The 15,557-nt window shown below is 31.4% G+C and overlaps 3 protein-coding genes across 3 annotated transcripts; 1 reads left to right on the top strand and 2 right to left on the bottom strand.

The window, feature by feature from the left end:
* Nucleotides 1-412: 412 nt before the first annotated feature.
* On the bottom strand, nt 413-3,028 carry LOC111302671 (inositol 3-kinase-like). The gene is made up of 2 exons (XM_089742643.1): nt 2,051-3,028; nt 413-934 (listed from the first exon to the last, which is right to left on the bottom strand). Exons 1-2 carry the CDS (start codon nt 2,312-2,314, stop codon nt 668-670), a joined length of 531 nt encoding a protein of 176 aa, XP_089598769.1. The 5' UTR covers nt 2,315-3,028; the 3' UTR covers nt 413-667.
* Nucleotides 3,029-4,668: 1,640 nt separating this feature from the next.
* LOC111303735 (uncharacterized) lies at nt 4,669-7,332 on the bottom strand. The gene is made up of 5 exons (XM_022900149.2): nt 7,171-7,332; nt 6,932-7,080; nt 6,793-6,841; nt 6,398-6,540; nt 4,669-4,968 (listed from the first exon to the last, which is right to left on the bottom strand). The coding sequence occupies exons 1-5, from the start codon at nt 7,217-7,219 to the stop codon at nt 4,882-4,884; spliced, it is 477 nt and encodes a 158-aa protein (XP_022755884.2). The 5' UTR covers nt 7,220-7,332; the 3' UTR covers nt 4,669-4,881.
* Nucleotides 7,333-9,499: 2,167 nt separating this feature from the next.
* Nucleotides 9,500-13,153, top strand: LOC111304346 (vacuolar cation/proton exchanger 3-like). The gene is made up of 11 exons (XM_022900890.2): nt 9,500-9,864; nt 9,954-10,021; nt 10,141-10,169; nt 10,271-10,467; nt 10,565-10,780; nt 11,251-11,364; nt 11,580-11,696; nt 11,850-11,903; nt 12,010-12,126; nt 12,544-12,640; nt 12,723-13,153. Exons 1-11 carry the CDS (start codon nt 9,598-9,600, stop codon nt 12,773-12,775), a joined length of 1,329 nt encoding a protein of 442 aa, XP_022756625.2. The 5' UTR covers nt 9,500-9,597; the 3' UTR covers nt 12,776-13,153.
* Nucleotides 13,154-15,557: the final 2,404 nt, after the last annotated feature.

Below are 15,557 nucleotides of genomic sequence, written 5' to 3'. Positions count from 1 at the left end.
AAAGTTCTCTGATATTAGGAGTTTGAATTTGTGATCATCCATATTTTCAATAAAATTTATAATCTTTTTTTTTTTTGGTACAAAAGGATTGCAAATTTAACTTAATTGATTTTAGTATTAAATTACCCAGTTATTTGGGCTTTGCCTTTAAATTTTAACATTGGCATATATTTTTTTCTCTTAGCAAAATTAACATTGACCCGTATGCTAAAGAAACTTAAAATTCACAAATTTGATGTTGATTTTTAAAATTGCTGACCTCCAGAAGATTACAGTAGTGTAACTTGTTTCAAGGGTCGTTGTCAAAAAAAAAAAAAAAACAAACAACAACAACAACAAAACAACAAATGGCGAAACATGAAAGAAGGTTTGGACCAATACTTTCAATGGAAAATGGAAATGGGAATGCATCTAGCTGAAGAATTGCAACGATTTCATATAACAAAAAACTATACTACTAGATTAAAAAAAAAAAGGAATTAAGGCAGACAAATATGGCATGTAAGCTTTCTTGCTAGCATTTACTAATTTGATTCGCCATTGATTTCTAGACTTTCATTGAATGGCAGGCTAACAAGGCTTCAAGAGATTTCTTCACTAACCAAATTATTTGATACAGAAAAAAGGAAAAATGCTCCAACTATACTCAGGATCTATCCAGAACTGTTTAAGTTGGTTCATCAAAAACATAATTTAGTAACAACTTTGGCTGCCCGATATATTGAGCGCGGATAACCTGATATTCTTTCCTGGACGATCTTGTTAGATTGCATTGACATTCTTGAATGGAGCATGTGGAAACTAATTTAGTTGAAGCAAGGGAAGCGTGGAACTTTTTACGCCCTGGTGGCTTGGAGAAACTCAACTCATCATCTCTTCTATCAAAGCAGATGGTGCAGTGCAGCTTCCTTGGTTGCACCTCATCCTTAACTCTCTGGAATATGAAAAAAAAAAAAAAAAAAAGATACAGGTTATGAGTAAAAGATCACGTTAGAAAGAAGGATTCCCTTGTCATAATGAAATAATTAAAAATGATCTCACTAATATATATATAGCTGCGATGGCACCATGAAAAACGTCCCCTTGTGTTTTCATTATGCAAGAGAATGTTGAAGACAGAAGTAATTTGACCCTTTATGAATTATACAACTTACAAAATTAACACTTTACATTGAACATTTTGAAAGCAATATCAATTCATAAAATCTTCAAATCTACAAATCATCACGACATATTAACACTCACAGCTCGGAAAGCAAAGGGACAAAAAATTTCTTAAAGATGATTGCTTCCAAATAATAAGCAAAGGGACAAATCCCACTTTTTGTTATGCAACACCACCAAAACAAAGAGTAGACAGAACAATGATATACAACTTATGCCATGCATTCATCAACACAATGAAGCTTACTAAGGATAACACTATCATAATAAGAATGAAAAATGGACTGCAAATTTAAGAAAGAAAAAAAATCTGCTGTCAGCACTTTAACCATAACAAGAAACCTGTAACTCAATTCCAAGTACAAATCTTTGATAAAAGAGTAGGCGCCTCATTACATTATATGGTCCCCTTTCCAATTTACATTCAACTCGAGTCTATTTTAAGTGCGATTTTTAAACATTTAACAGCTGACCTCCTTCAGAGAGACCCACACTCCATTGAAGATAAAGCTAAAAGCATGTGGTCATGGAACAAACATGGCACTTGCAGCCAATGCACATTTTAAAATGTTTCAGTATTAAAAAGTGGTTGCAGTAGTTAACTCATTCAATCCAATTGAAGTTGCAAATATTCACATTTTATCTAATTCCAATATTATCCAAATGCCATTTGCCAAACAAACTATATTCCCTTAGTAGTTCACAGAAATTCTGAAACTCATCCCAAGTTAAGTTTCTAAAATAAACATTTTTTTCTAATTATAAAAATGCAAATTTCCCCAACAGTATCCAACTAAATTCCAGAAAAAATAGAAACAGTACCTAAATGTCAGCTCAAACAATTTCATGAAATAGTAACATTTCCAGAAAAGATGAAGCAACGAACCTGTAACAATCTCAAGTCAAACTTAGGGAGACCAATCTGAGCCACAGTAAGTGAATCAAAAAAGTTTCCCAACAAAGCAGCAGCAGGAACAACCAAACCAAGAACCAACCCACCTAAGAAACAATCTCCAGCGCCCGTTGGATCAATCCAGTTAGCCCCAAAAGGCCCAATCTTCATTTCCTCATCTTTCCAATAAAATCCACATCCATCTTTCCCATGCGTTACCACCACACAACAGCATTGCCTCACTTCCTCAACATCCATAAACAGTGCCTCTTCTGGAGATGCCTTTAAAAACTTCAGCCGTGGTAACAAATGTAGAACCCGCTCTCTTTTAACCCCACGAACCTCTCATCGGTTAGATCCGATGGTAAATCGGGTACAGGTTTTTACCTGTTTCAAGACCCGATCCTGATGAGCATTTCGCTATAACCCAGATCGAAATAGGCGTGGAAAACGGTGGTTTTGGAAATCGGAACCACGATGAGATTGTAATTAACTGGGTATTTAAAATCAAGGCCAACTTTTAGAGGTTAAATGGAAAGGAACGGAGAGGCAGCTAAGGACGTTGGAAATGAAAGAGGCGGCTCGGCCGAGGGTTTCCGCGACGACGACACGGCCTTGGAGGAGGACACCGTGGGAGTAGTTACCAACAATGAGAACGCTTTGAATTGGGTGGTTTTGGGTTTGAAGGGTGGAGGTTACCATGGAGGAGAAGGGCAAAAGGAAAGGCCTTTTCTTCTGCTGGGTTTTGGGTCATGGAGATGAACAAAAAATCAACAATGGGGAATCTTTAAGAAATGAGAGAATCCATCAAAAATAAAAGGAAAAAAGTGAAGAGAGACAGAGAGAGAGAGAGAGAGAGAGAGAGGGGGGGGGAAAAAGAGGTGCCGTGAAATTAAGACAAAAATCTAGGTGTCAAGATATGTAAGACGCGCGGCAGAGAGATTTGTTTCTGGTTTCCTGGAGGTGATCCGAGGGTCGTTGTCGGTTGCTTTAAATTGCGAACCTAAGAAAGGGACTGATTCCCACAACCTTTAACGATAAAGAAATCTATTATTTCATTTTTTATTCTCTACGATAATAATCAAGTGACTAAATAGTAACAATTTGTACCTTGTTCTGAATTTATTTCTTAATTTCTCGTATTTATGCTTTAAAAATGAAAAAAATGCATTAATTGAAAACCTTAATTATATACTAACTGAGTAATTGAGTATTTGTTTAGAAATTGAATTTTGGTTTAAAAAGTAGTAAGGATGAGAAAAAAATCAAAAAATTTAAAATTTAATTTAAAATTATAATATTTAATTTAATTTAAATTAATTTTTTATTTAATTTGAATAAAATTCAAGTATTTAATATATATTAAATTTAGATTACATTTTAGGTCAAGAGGTAAAAAATCAAATCGAACAAAATTATATATATTTTAGTTTTCATATATATTTTTTAAATTTTTATAAAATAAAAATAATAATTTTATATCAAATTTTATTTAAATATATTAAAATTTTATATTAAAATAATATATAAAAATTAAAAAAATTAAAAATCAATAAACCAAATCGATAAATTTTAATTTGATTTAAATAGAATGAAAATTTGATTTAAATTTAAATCAAAATTTACATTTTTATAATATTATATAATATCTTAAAAAATCAAATCCGAATCAAACAGTTTAATATGAGCTGCAAGTTCTGAAAGTTGCCGAAGACTCGCATAATGTTATTTTCAAACGAATTAAACATATAAGAATAGGAGATCAAGAGTAAATTAAAATTTAAAAAAAAAATGCGTTAGCACCAACATTTTTGGGTCATGTGCTAACTGATGATGGAGATCTTATGGAGATTAATAACATTGTTTTTTGGTGCAAAAATATCTTTAATTATAATTTTTGAAAAAATGGCTTAACTTAATTGGTAATTAATTTCTGAAACATCAACTCAAATCCCCCTTTTATTTAAAGTATATTGCTAATTTTAGGTGCCAGAGTAGAATTCTGAAACATCAAATCAAATCTCTGATTTTGAACGTGGACCTGAACTTGAACTACAGTGGTTTGAGTAACGAATCAAACCCAGTTCGATGACTCAAGTGACTTGAGTTTATCAAGCCTTTGATTTTAATATTTTTATATTAAAAATATTATATTATTTATATATTTCAAAAATTTATTTGAGATCTGAATCCAAATTTGAAAGTCAGAATGCGAGCCAGATTTCAAACTCATTGCTTGAGTTTTTTATTCGAGCTGAGCTCAAATATGACATTATATTAGCTCGGTTCAATTACACCCTAATTGAAAAACTACAAAAAACTTCATCTTATGATATTATCTTTGTGAAAGAAGAAATGTGACTTAAAAAGAAACTGATCACAACTTTAACTGAATATCATATACCTGAGCAAAAATATTCAACTCGGATAAAATTAAAATCTAAACTTTAGAAAACCAATTTCCACAGCCAGATTTCCAACTATTTTTCTCAATTCTGTTTGATTGAAACCTAATCAGGTGGGTTAAATTCTGACCTCTGATGGTGCATACCATCAAACATAAATAGCAGGACAAGCAGCTTGGTGTAACCAACAAGGATTAAGAAGAACTATAAGATAAATCCAATTTCTTAATTAGATTTGAACATGGCAATCACAAACTGCATATTAGTAATACTATTATCAAAGATTGATGGCTGAGCCAAGAAGTTAATTCAAGCCTTATGACTAGGGGGAGAAAGCACATTACATTGTTTATTTACTAAGTGAAGGTCAAGATTTAATAGCAGGACTACGTAAGTGATCAAACCAGTACATGAAGACTGTCAATCAGAACGGATACCACCCATAAAAGTCCTTGGATCAGGACAGCTTCCTGTAAAATGAGCTTGGGAGAAGTCAAAACCTGGGTTCTGCAGAAAGATAATAACATTGTTACTGTAATGCGCAAGTCACCCCAACACAAGTAGTTGGAATAAGGTTTTAACAAGGTATCAAGTCAAATGTTTGACCATGTTGATTCAGGTTGTGATGAACTACATAAGAATCAAGTAATTCATAACGGATAGCCTTTAGTGAGGCAACTAAAGTGAAAACAAAACGAAAGTTAAAATGATAATTATGAGAATTATAAGTTTTTCATTAAATGTATCATTTATGTGTCCTAAGCTCCTTAGCCTAGTGGCTAAAGAGCTCTTAGGAGGACACAGAGGTCATCGTTTTGAACCAAGGCCTCCTCCTCCTTGGAAGTAACTTCCTTTTTATGTGCTCAATTTAAAATTGAATCTTGCTTTATTATGTATATCATATAAAGTCATGTCCCTATCCAATAGATTGCCCAATAGCTGCTACTTAGGATGGTAGTACCTACCTCAACTGGGATTATTGAATGCTCTTCCTATTAGTGGTTAGAAACTTCATTTATATGATTATATCACTGATGTTTTTCCTCTCTAGAGCCTATCTACATTTACATGGTGGTTAATCTCTCTCACATGCTAAGCAACAAAATACCGCAGAAGAACCACAAAGTTGGTTCCATGCTATAATGAAAGTCAAACAGAATTTGCAATATGCAGCTTCATTATGGAGTTAAAAGAATAGATGCTTCTGGTGAGATCATTCATCATCAATATAGAAAGCACATAACCAAGACTTGAGATTTTATACTTCTAGGGAAAAATTCGATTGCAAAAAGTCTATAATTATAACAATGAGTAGCACCTCACCCACGTGAAAATATGTGGACAGGGCATTAGTTAATGTGGTATTTAAGTTATAAAAAGCACATTACATTGTCAAATTCTGAAGATGTTTTTCCCCAGAAACCTTTTCTTTGTTACTATGCCATAAATATGAATATAGACACATTAAAAAGTGACAAGTATATATTGAAATAACTAATGCATATAATTTACACAGCAATTTCTGGACAACCTCAGAAAGACCAAGAATCCACATGAGAGAAATATAAAATGAAACAAAGTAAAGCTTACATATAATAAGACGGCTTGCTGTAATTAAAAACATCTGACCAATATCTTACTAAGAAAGAAAGCCTGAAAGTCATAATTAAACCAATTGCAATTCACACAGAGACAGGAATGGAAAAAAATTCTTTTATCAAGACATTGTTGTGTGTGTGTGTGTGTGAATACCTTTTAACAACCATCACAAAGGAACAAGTGGACCTTAAGAACAAATGATGTGAACACATTAAGCTTAGCAACAACATGAAAAATGACATTGATATTGTAACAATAGAATCATTCACTATGGAATGAATTGAAAAACCCTATCATGACATTTAGAGCATGTTTAAGAGGGAAACACATGATTCACCTCTTCCTGAAACCTCTGAAGCATGAGGCGCTTCTGCTCAAGATCAGTGGAATAGGGGTCCAGCTGACCCTGACCTAGTATAGGTGACGACCACGTCTGACCCTTGTCCCTCTTTTGCAAAGTTATGTGCATTATATCATCCTCTGTCCACATTAAAACACCCCTTAGCTCAACTCTAAAAACTAAAACTTCCCACTCAATTGTCAAAAAAACAAAGAATTCAAATGATAATTCATCATTCCATATAATGAATTCAGCTTAAAACAATACAATTAAACCAAAAAAAAAAAATCCAATTTATCATTATTTCAAGTTTCTAAATTTATTTATCCTTGCCTAATCCCTAGCTATAACCAAGGAATAGTTTCCAGCAAAAAGAAAACAAAAAAAAATACCTATTGTCCAAAAAGATGAATCCGTCTTCACCGGGCAGAACAAATCATGCTAAAAAGAATGAAATAAATTATTGAAGATATAACAAATAAAAATAACCACAAAATTCAACAAAATGATAAAAAAAAAAAAAAAACTAACATTGAGATAAGGAGGGTTGCCTTTGATTCCAACTTCGACATGTTTGGACTGAATCTTACAGTAAAACTGCTTGGAGTGAACATTCGGCGGTAAGTTTATATAAATATTTACCTCTTCCAAGGTTTGATCCCATTCAAATACCTTTTCACCTGAAAAATTAAAAAAAAAAAAATGCTTTCAAATCACGAAACCCTAAAACAAGAACATTGAAATGTAAAGAGAGGGAAAGCGACAAAGACCGTTGTGAAGGAAACTATGTCGTTTTTCAGGAGCCAATTTCTCCGACATTTTTTTAGGTTTGGATTTTTTTCTTTCCTGGTACTGATTCACCCTTTACTTGTTCTGCTTCGCGCGGTTTTGTTAATCTTAAGTCTTTAACTCTGATTTTGGGTTTTTCTTAAACTTCTATTTAGTGATTGCAACGGGTCGGTCGGGCGGGTTTTTCTCGTCCCGACTCCTCGTAAAATATATATCGATTTTGACATAATATTAAAATATTATTTTTTATATCTAATTCGATCTATGTATGAATAAAATCAATAATAGATTGGAATCAATCTGAAATTAATTTAATATAATATTTATAAAATTTTATTATTTAATATAAATTATATCTTAATTATATATAAATATAATTATTTTATTAAATTAATATATTAAATAATTATTTTATTAATATAATAATATAAATATAAATTTAATAAATAATAAAATATTAAATATATGTATATCTACTCGGTATAAATTTACTTAAAATCTATCCCCAAATCTTTTTTAAAAAATTCAATCCGATTAAAAACTAAATTTTCATAAAAAAAGAAAAAAACACATAGGTCCGAAAACCAGCCAGTTCAAATATATTTGCCATACCACCCTACTTTTAATATGCAAAATTTTTAAAATTTATCAATCAGTCCTTATTCTTTTATTATATTCTTTTTAAGGGTAAAAGTTTATAGTAAATTACATTCTACAATATTTGGATAATTAAATTCAATTACATTTGTCAATAGTGTCTAAAATAATTTTGTAAAGAATTTATTTTTAAAAGATAGTGATTGCAAATTTTTTTTCTATTTATATGATTTTATTAAATATAAAAAATAAAATAAAATCTAAGTAATTAGCATTCATAGAAATTGTCCTACCAATCACAAACCACAAAAGCAAAATAATCCAACTTAGTACTTGTTGAACCATGAAAGAAATTTGAATATGGCATGTCCAATAAAACCTAAAGGGAAATTTCCTTCAATTTTATCTTTACCCCAAAAGTTTAGTTATGCATTTGTTAAATCTCAATTGCCATGAAAACTACATGAAAGGAAAAAACAATTAGAAAACCAAAAATAAAAAAATACTAGTAGAATTCAATTAATGTTTGTCTTTTTTTTTTGTTTTTATAAAATAATAAATAAATGTGTTCATAAATTAGATTGAGTTTAATTTAATTGATACTTCAATGCTCAAAATTCGATTAAACTTACTCATTCAGACTCGATTAATCTTGTTTATTATTCAAATAAATAATGAGATGTGCATAATTGTACATGACAAAACTTGTGGAAGATGTGCATAATTGCAAAATCTACAAATTAAAAAGTTTGAGGTAAACTTTATGCCACTTGCCTTGCCATCAAGGAAAAGAGTAAGTGAGGAAATTTCATCCAACAACTTTCTTCCTTCTGTATATATGAGACCCAACAAAATGGAAGTACATATTTTTGTATGAGTTTGTCATTTTTATCATTCGGTTTTGATCAAACTAAGGAAGTAAAAATTATACAATCGATTGATTCTTTTGCAATGGAAGCCATGAAAATACCTGCAGGAAGGTTCTGACCCTTTTGAGTGTGTACGAATATTGCTACTCCATCCCCTTTATCTATCATCCACATAGCAGAACTGGATTATTTCCCACGTCAAATTTTGGAGACGAAGGAAGTTGCTTTTACTTCGTAACTATCATGGAATTCTTTCAATTTCAAGCGTTCATCATGTGAGATATTATTCATCTATAGTGTTTATAATTATGAACCCTTTGATGTACTTTAATTTCAGGGAATTATTTTAGGGCATTGTTAGGAGGGGAATAATTAATTAATTAATTCATAGGGTCCAATTTATATATGTTCTTGTACTTAAATAAAGCTATTTATGAAAAAAAAATCTTATGAAATAGTTAGAAGTATATTCAGAAAGTTCAAACATATAGCATAAAAGAGAATGTAATTTAAAAGCATTCTAAAAGAAATATATATAAATTCATATTTTTTCTTTCCTTTTTTCAGTATTAATAATTTTTTTGTAAATTATAATGTTGCCAACTTTGATTTCTATCGAGAAGTGCAAAACAATTAATTCTAACAGCTAAGACACTAGACAGCAGACGCTTCATAAATATAATGTGAATTGTATATGGAAGACTAAAGCTCATGCCAGAATGAAAACAAAAGGGTGAGAAAATTCCAGGAAGCTGCATGCATGCACAACCAAAACGAAACGGTACCTCCACTCTTTCCAACAATGCAAAATCAATTTATTTACCCTTTTCCCCTATATAAAAACACACCAAAAACTTCCCCCACTTTGCTTTATTAGAGAAAATGAAGCTGTAATTGCACTTGAGTTTGATTCATTAATTATTCTTCATATTACTTTCACCAATGGAGTTTGCGGGGGAGCTTTCTCACATGGAGAATGGATATTCTAAGGGCAAAGAATCATGGAATAATGGATTAAGGACAGCTCAAAACATGTCCACTTCCCTTTTGCGGAAGAAATCCGATCCAATGCTGGTTTCAAAACTTCGGTTTCAGATGCTTAGACAGTTCTTAGCCAATTTGCAAGAGGTCGTTCTTGGTACTAAGCTCGCTGTTCTCTTCCCTGCCATCCCTTTAGCCATTGCTGCTGATTTCTATAAGTTTGGAAGAGTAAGTACTTAATTACCATGTTTTTATCTTTGTTTCAAATGACAATCAAACTTAATGCTGATTACTGATCTAATTATCGTGACAAATAGCCTTGGATATTTGCTTTGAGTTTGCTTGGACTTACCCCACTTGCTGAGCGTGTCAGCTTCCTCACTGAGTAAGTTAAGCTAAAATATATTCTTTGAATCTGTAAAATTTTATGTGCAAGGATTTCTGACAAGTTTTTTTTATTGATTTTTTAATTAAAAAAAAATCTTTTTTTCTATAAAAATTCAGACAAATTGCATACTACACCGGTCCAACAGGTATTTTCAGATTTCAAGTCATTGAGACAACCCTTTTTTAATTCTGAATTTATATGATTGAGAATCGATCGAAAACAATGACAGGAGTTGAAATTTTGCAGTTGGAGGACTCTTGAATGCAACTTGTGGCAATGCAACAGAGCTGATAATAGCTTTATTTGCTCTCTACCAAAACAAAATACATGTTCTCAAGTACTCTCTCTTGGGTTCCATTCTCTCAAACCTCCTACTTGTTCTTGGCTCCTCTCTCCTTTGTGGAGGCTTAGCCAACCTGAAAAAGGAGCAAAGATATGATAGAGTAAGACATCAAACAAAAGTTTTAAGTCCAAAAAAAGAAGCAAGTTTGGGAAAACTTATAATATTCTGATGATTTATATATTTTAATGATTTAACAGAAGCAGGCAGATGTTAACTCTCTCCTGCTGTTGCTGGGATTGCTTTGCCACATGTTGCCATTGATGTTTAGATATGCGGCAGCGCCAGGCATTTTCATTGATGATCACTCTATTCTTCAGCTGTCAAGAGCAAGTAGCATTGTTATGCTTGTAGCTTATATTGGATATATCTTCTTCCAGCTAAAAACTCATAGGCAGATTTTCGAGTCTCAGGAGGTGACTATTTCCAAGAAACAAAACTTAAAAAAAAAAAAAAGGGAAAAATTGAAGTTTTCTTTTAAAGTAACGGCCCCTTTTTGTCTTTGCATGCATGAGATTCTAGAGTGTCCAATTGCTCAACGAAATTTCCATCGTCAAAAAGTACAGGAAACTTTTTAAAAAGAGAAAACAAAAAGGAAAAACAGTTCCTGATACTGATGGCAAGTACAACCATATGCAAACCCATAAAAGGAAGTTACTTCCTTTTTCATAAAAAGTTCAAAGTTGAAGCTAAAAACCCAACTTCCAAATTGATTTTGCATTTCTTAAAGCGGAAAAATTAACCCAAAAAAATGAGGAGATATTAATATTGGAACAAATTACTTGATTGCTAGTAGGTTGGGCAAAGGGAACGTGGTAGAAAATGATCAGGCCCTGAAAAATAAGCCCTAAGGACTGACTCAAACTGATGATTAATGATCATGCAGGAAGATGAAGAAGAAGAAAAGGCAGTGATAGGATTTTGGAGTGCATTTAGCTGGTTGGTTGGTATGACACTCATCATAGCTTTGCTATCTGAGTATGTTGTGGGCACAATTGAGGTACAAAATTAATCCTTTCAGTTTTACTTGTAAATTAGCAGTATATAATTTTTTTTTACAAGATTGACCACAGTCTAGGGGATTAAGGAAAAAATTATAAACTTTAAGGATCGAACCTCAATCTTACGAAAATTCACGCAAGATTCAACAGCCTATAAAGTTTGATAGCACATAGTTGCATATTTATAATTTACTGATTTTATTACATTGAACAGGCTGCATCAGAATCTTGGGGCATTTCTATTAGCTTCATCAGCATAATTTTGATACCTATTGTGGGGAATGCTGCTGAACATGCTGGATCAATCATATTTGCTTTTAAGAACAAGTTGGTAGGCACATATATAAAATTTTATTTATTTTATTTGTTATTTTATATTAAAATGAAGTACATGATCCTTAATTTAAAATATAAAGAACTTAAAAAAAAAAAAAAAAAACAAAATATACTTTGGCATCTCATGTATATTGGACCTGTTTTTCAGGACATATCCCTGGGTGTTGCTTTGGGTTCTGCAACTCAAATTTCTATGTTTGCAGTAAGATTTAAGAAGCACAAAAACAGTTTTAACAAGTTGTTTTCGACAACTTTAATCTCTCGTTTGGATCCTAAATCTAATTAGTTTATTTATCTACACATTTCAGGTTCCCTTGTGTGTTGTAGTTGGCTGGATAATGAGAATCCAAATGGATCTTGATTTCAGTCTTCTCGAAACTGCTTGTCTTGCCTTAACTATAATAGTTGTAGCCTTCACTTTACAGGTTTAGTATAACCTATCCCTCTTTCTCTTCTTTTTTTTTTTTTAAATGACATATTAAAATTATATTTCCTGTTTTCTATATATATGATAAAAAAAGTTAATATATAATTTGATTTCTGAACTATAATATTTTTATCTATTTGATATTTATAAAAAAAAATTTATAATTTAATATCCGAATTTTATTTTAGTCAAACATTTTACATCATTAATTAATATCAATAATAAAAAAATAATATAACAAGTACCGATTATGAGTTTTTTTTTTGTCATATCATCTTACCTTTAATAAAATTAATGTGTGGGGTAAATTGTTAGAAAAAAATAAAGTTTAGATATTTAATAGTGATTTTTTTATATAAATCACATATTAATGAATCCTATAAAAATTATAAATATTCGTTCTCTTAATTTTCAGGATGGAACTTCACATTACATGAAAGGAGTAGTTCTTTGCCTTTGTTACGTAGCCATTGCAGCATGCTTTTTTGTTCATAAAATTCCTGCCCCATTAGGTAAGAACTCCCCATTCTTTTTTGTCTCTTTATTTTCTCATTAGTAAAACACTAATTACTAGCAAAATAATTTGCTTGGTAGATCAAACTCATGTCAACCTGGGACTCAAACCATCATCTGGATTCTCAGCCTAGCCAGCACCGCCTTTTCGGGGTGGTTTCTGCCCCAAGTCAAGGACGACATTGCTATCATCCATTTTCCCAACCCATGAAAAATATTTTCATTTTCATTTCCATTTCCATAAAAAAAAAAAAAAAAGGGACTCTTTGGAGATTTGAGCACTGAGAAGAGTGTTACAGACATGAAAAGTTGAGGGCATTTTCAAGTTAATACATGAGAAGAAACCGAACTTAGTCATTCGAAAATGTTTGTAAGTACACTCTGATTATGTGATTCATTAATAAGGGTTTTGTCTCAATTTTTTAGTTCATAATAGCAGCAAAAAAAAAAAAAAAAACATATGGCTGATTATTAAACTTTTAATCTCTATCTAGCTGTTTATTTTACATGTACTTTATTTATGTCATTATTTTTATGTTGCTAAAGCAGAAACAAATGTGGTTTACTTGTTGTGAAGTAATAAAATCATATAAATCAGTCAATAAGAGTAACTTTCCAGATCAGAATTTATTTTATTGATAAAATTTTGAGCAGAATTGTTATTAGTACTATTTTTTTCTGTTCCTCTCATATTTTTTTATTACATTAAAAGAAATTATCAAATATACTATCTATATAATTTTTTAATTTTACAAATAAAATTAACAGAGTGACATATGTTTTAAATATTAAAAAAATTAATTAAAAAAATAAGACGTATATTGCTATATTACTCTCTACCGTATTAAATAATTTTTCAACTCCTCCATCTTTAATACTATTAGTTTTGAATCCTATACAAGTGCATTAACAAAATAAACAATGCATGCAAGTGCCTTTTTTCTCTGTTTTCAGAACTTAACCATCAAAACAAGTCCGCTCTGCACAAAGGGGCAACATTGGCCCCTTCATTTGTTGTCTAAACTTATTGCACCTGATAACCCGAAGCTTACCGGCTCATGCAATCGTCCTTAAAAAATAATATTTAATAAATTTAAAATTTAAATACTAATATCTATAATCTATTTTTTTTTATTCTCGTATTACAGTCTCGTTTGTTAAAAAAAAAAAAAAAAAAAACTTATTGCAATGAGGGAAAATGGAATTCTGTACTTGAACAATTTTCAGGGTATGATTCCCGAGTTTGACAGTGATCAAGATGGTCAGACACAATAATGAATGGTTACTAACTAGTGTTGCTACAACTACACTAACAATACTAAAGTGTAGTTGGTTTTAGTCTGCTTTCCATGTTGTACTGATCCTAAAGAAATGTTTTTAGTCAAAATTTGTAAAAGAGTACATTTGGGTGCTTTGATCAGTTGCTCTGTCAATGACCACAAAGTTTAGACAGCATCGAAAAGAATGTTGGGAAGGATATGTAGATCTTGATGAGGTGCTGGCTCTTACAGAATTTGTTTGTGCTCAAACTTGGATGATGAAAACCAGTCAAATGCTGATGCACAGAGATTTTGCAGTCGTTAAGTTCATCATTCATCTTTTCTGAAAGTTGAGAAATTTCACCGATCGAGAAAGCAAAGCTACCAAAAAATAGGATGCAAAAGCCGATTAGCACTGCCACTGAAACACCTATCATCCCAGGATCAATGCCAAAAGCAGTGTGTAAATACTCTTTCACGGTGCCTTGAAATGTCGGTTCAACAATCATGGTTTCTACATCGCCAAGCTGAGAGCTGATTGTACCCTTTAAAGTCCATGCAACAGGGCAGATGTAGTAGAACCAGATCCACCATCCTGGATAGATTTCAAATAGGCACATCCAATTTTTATCAGAAGACTAAGCTGTTTATACGCAATGGGGTGGCCAAACAGGTCATCCCATCCTGTATCATTATATTTATAACACACAAAAAGTTATTGAGAATAGTGACTTAAATTGCGTAATAAATTTATTTGAGATTAGTTGAATATTATTTGATGGATAAGAAAACTTACAAGAGAAGAATTTTAAGAGGAAAAAGATTCTTGATAGATAAATTTGTATACTTATAAACATGTAAAGTCTATATATGATTAAGTATGAGAAAAAGATATAAGAGAGTTATAAGGTTTTATAGGATAGACACCCCATAGGACTCCTTTATGGTTGTGTATGTTTGAGTGGACTAGAGGAGAATGAGATAATCCATGTAAGTATGGTGGTGTGAATATTTGTAAGTAGATTAAAGAAAACTGAGAGGTTCCATGTAGGTAAAGGTGCATGAATGTATATGGGTATATGTTTATTTGTGTTCAAAATACATTATATGACTAGAAGAGATTAAAAGTGTTTTATGGGTATTAATAATGAGTGAGATTGATTTGGTGATTGCATGCTTGTAATTTTCTACAACTAGTAAATCTTTTTTTTCATCCGCGGATGTAAGTCAGTTTGGTTGAACCATTTTAAATTGATATCTCTTGTGTGCTTAATCGATTGTTTAATTTTACTTTCACTAACTTTATTGATTAAAGGCTTTTTACCTAACAAGTGGTATTAGAGTTATGATGATTTTCAACAAGTGGTATCAGAATTGAAGGTTCAAGTTATGGAAAGAGACAAGCCTAAAATAACTCGATTCAAAGGAAGAATTCGAGTTTATATTTTAAAGATCAATTTATGTGAAGCGTGAAAATACATAAGAGAAGATGATTTTGAGATTTTCATTGCAGGTGGAGCTAAACATGTCTAGCATAAAGATAGATAATTTGATAGAATTTGAGTCAAGAAGTAGATTGTTGAGAATAGTAACTTAAATTGCATAACAAATTTATTTGAGATTAGTTAGATATTACTTGATGGAAAAAAAGAATTCT

Source organism: Durio zibethinus, chromosome 13 (genome assembly GCF_047325235.1).
Source record: "Durio zibethinus cultivar Kanyao isolate XHJ-2024 chromosome 13, ASM4732523v1, whole genome shotgun sequence".
Classification (NCBI taxonomy): Eukaryota; Viridiplantae; Streptophyta; class Magnoliopsida; order Malvales; family Malvaceae; genus Durio; species Durio zibethinus.
Note: the sequence above shows the minus strand (reverse complement) of the source record. Positions and strands in the feature narration are given on the sequence as shown.

Bases quoted from the DNA above. Each gene is read 5' to 3' on its own strand.
- LOC111302671 (XM_089742643.1), bottom strand. From the start codon at position 2,314: ATGGATGTTGAGGAAGTGAGGCAATGCTGTTGTGTGGTGGTAACGCAT. The intron at 935-2,050 runs GTTCGTTGCTTC...TTCATATTCCAG, and splicing joins TTGACTTGAGATTGTTACAG to AGAGTTAAGGATGAGGTGCA.
- LOC111303735 (XM_022900149.2), bottom strand. From the start codon at position 7,219: ATGTCGGAGAAATTGGCTCCTGAAAAACGACATAGTTTCCTTCACAAC. The intron at 6,541-6,792 runs GTATTTTTTTTT...TAATGTGGACAG, and splicing joins TTCATCTTTTTGGACAATAG to AGGATGATATAATGCACATA. The intron at 4,969-6,397 runs GTGAATCATGTG...ATCTTTCTGCAG, and splicing joins TTCAGAGGTTTCAGGAAGAG to AACCCAGGTTTTGACTTCTC.
- LOC111304346 (XM_022900890.2), top strand. From the start codon at position 9,598: ATGGAGTTTGCGGGGGAGCTTTCTCACATGGAGAATGGATATTCTAAG. The intron at 10,170-10,270 runs GTATTTTCAGAT...GAAATTTTGCAG, and splicing joins ATACTACACCGGTCCAACAG to TTGGAGGACTCTTGAATGCA. The intron at 10,781-11,250 runs GTGACTATTTCC...ATGATCATGCAG, and splicing joins AGATTTTCGAGTCTCAGGAG to GAAGATGAAGAAGAAGAAAA.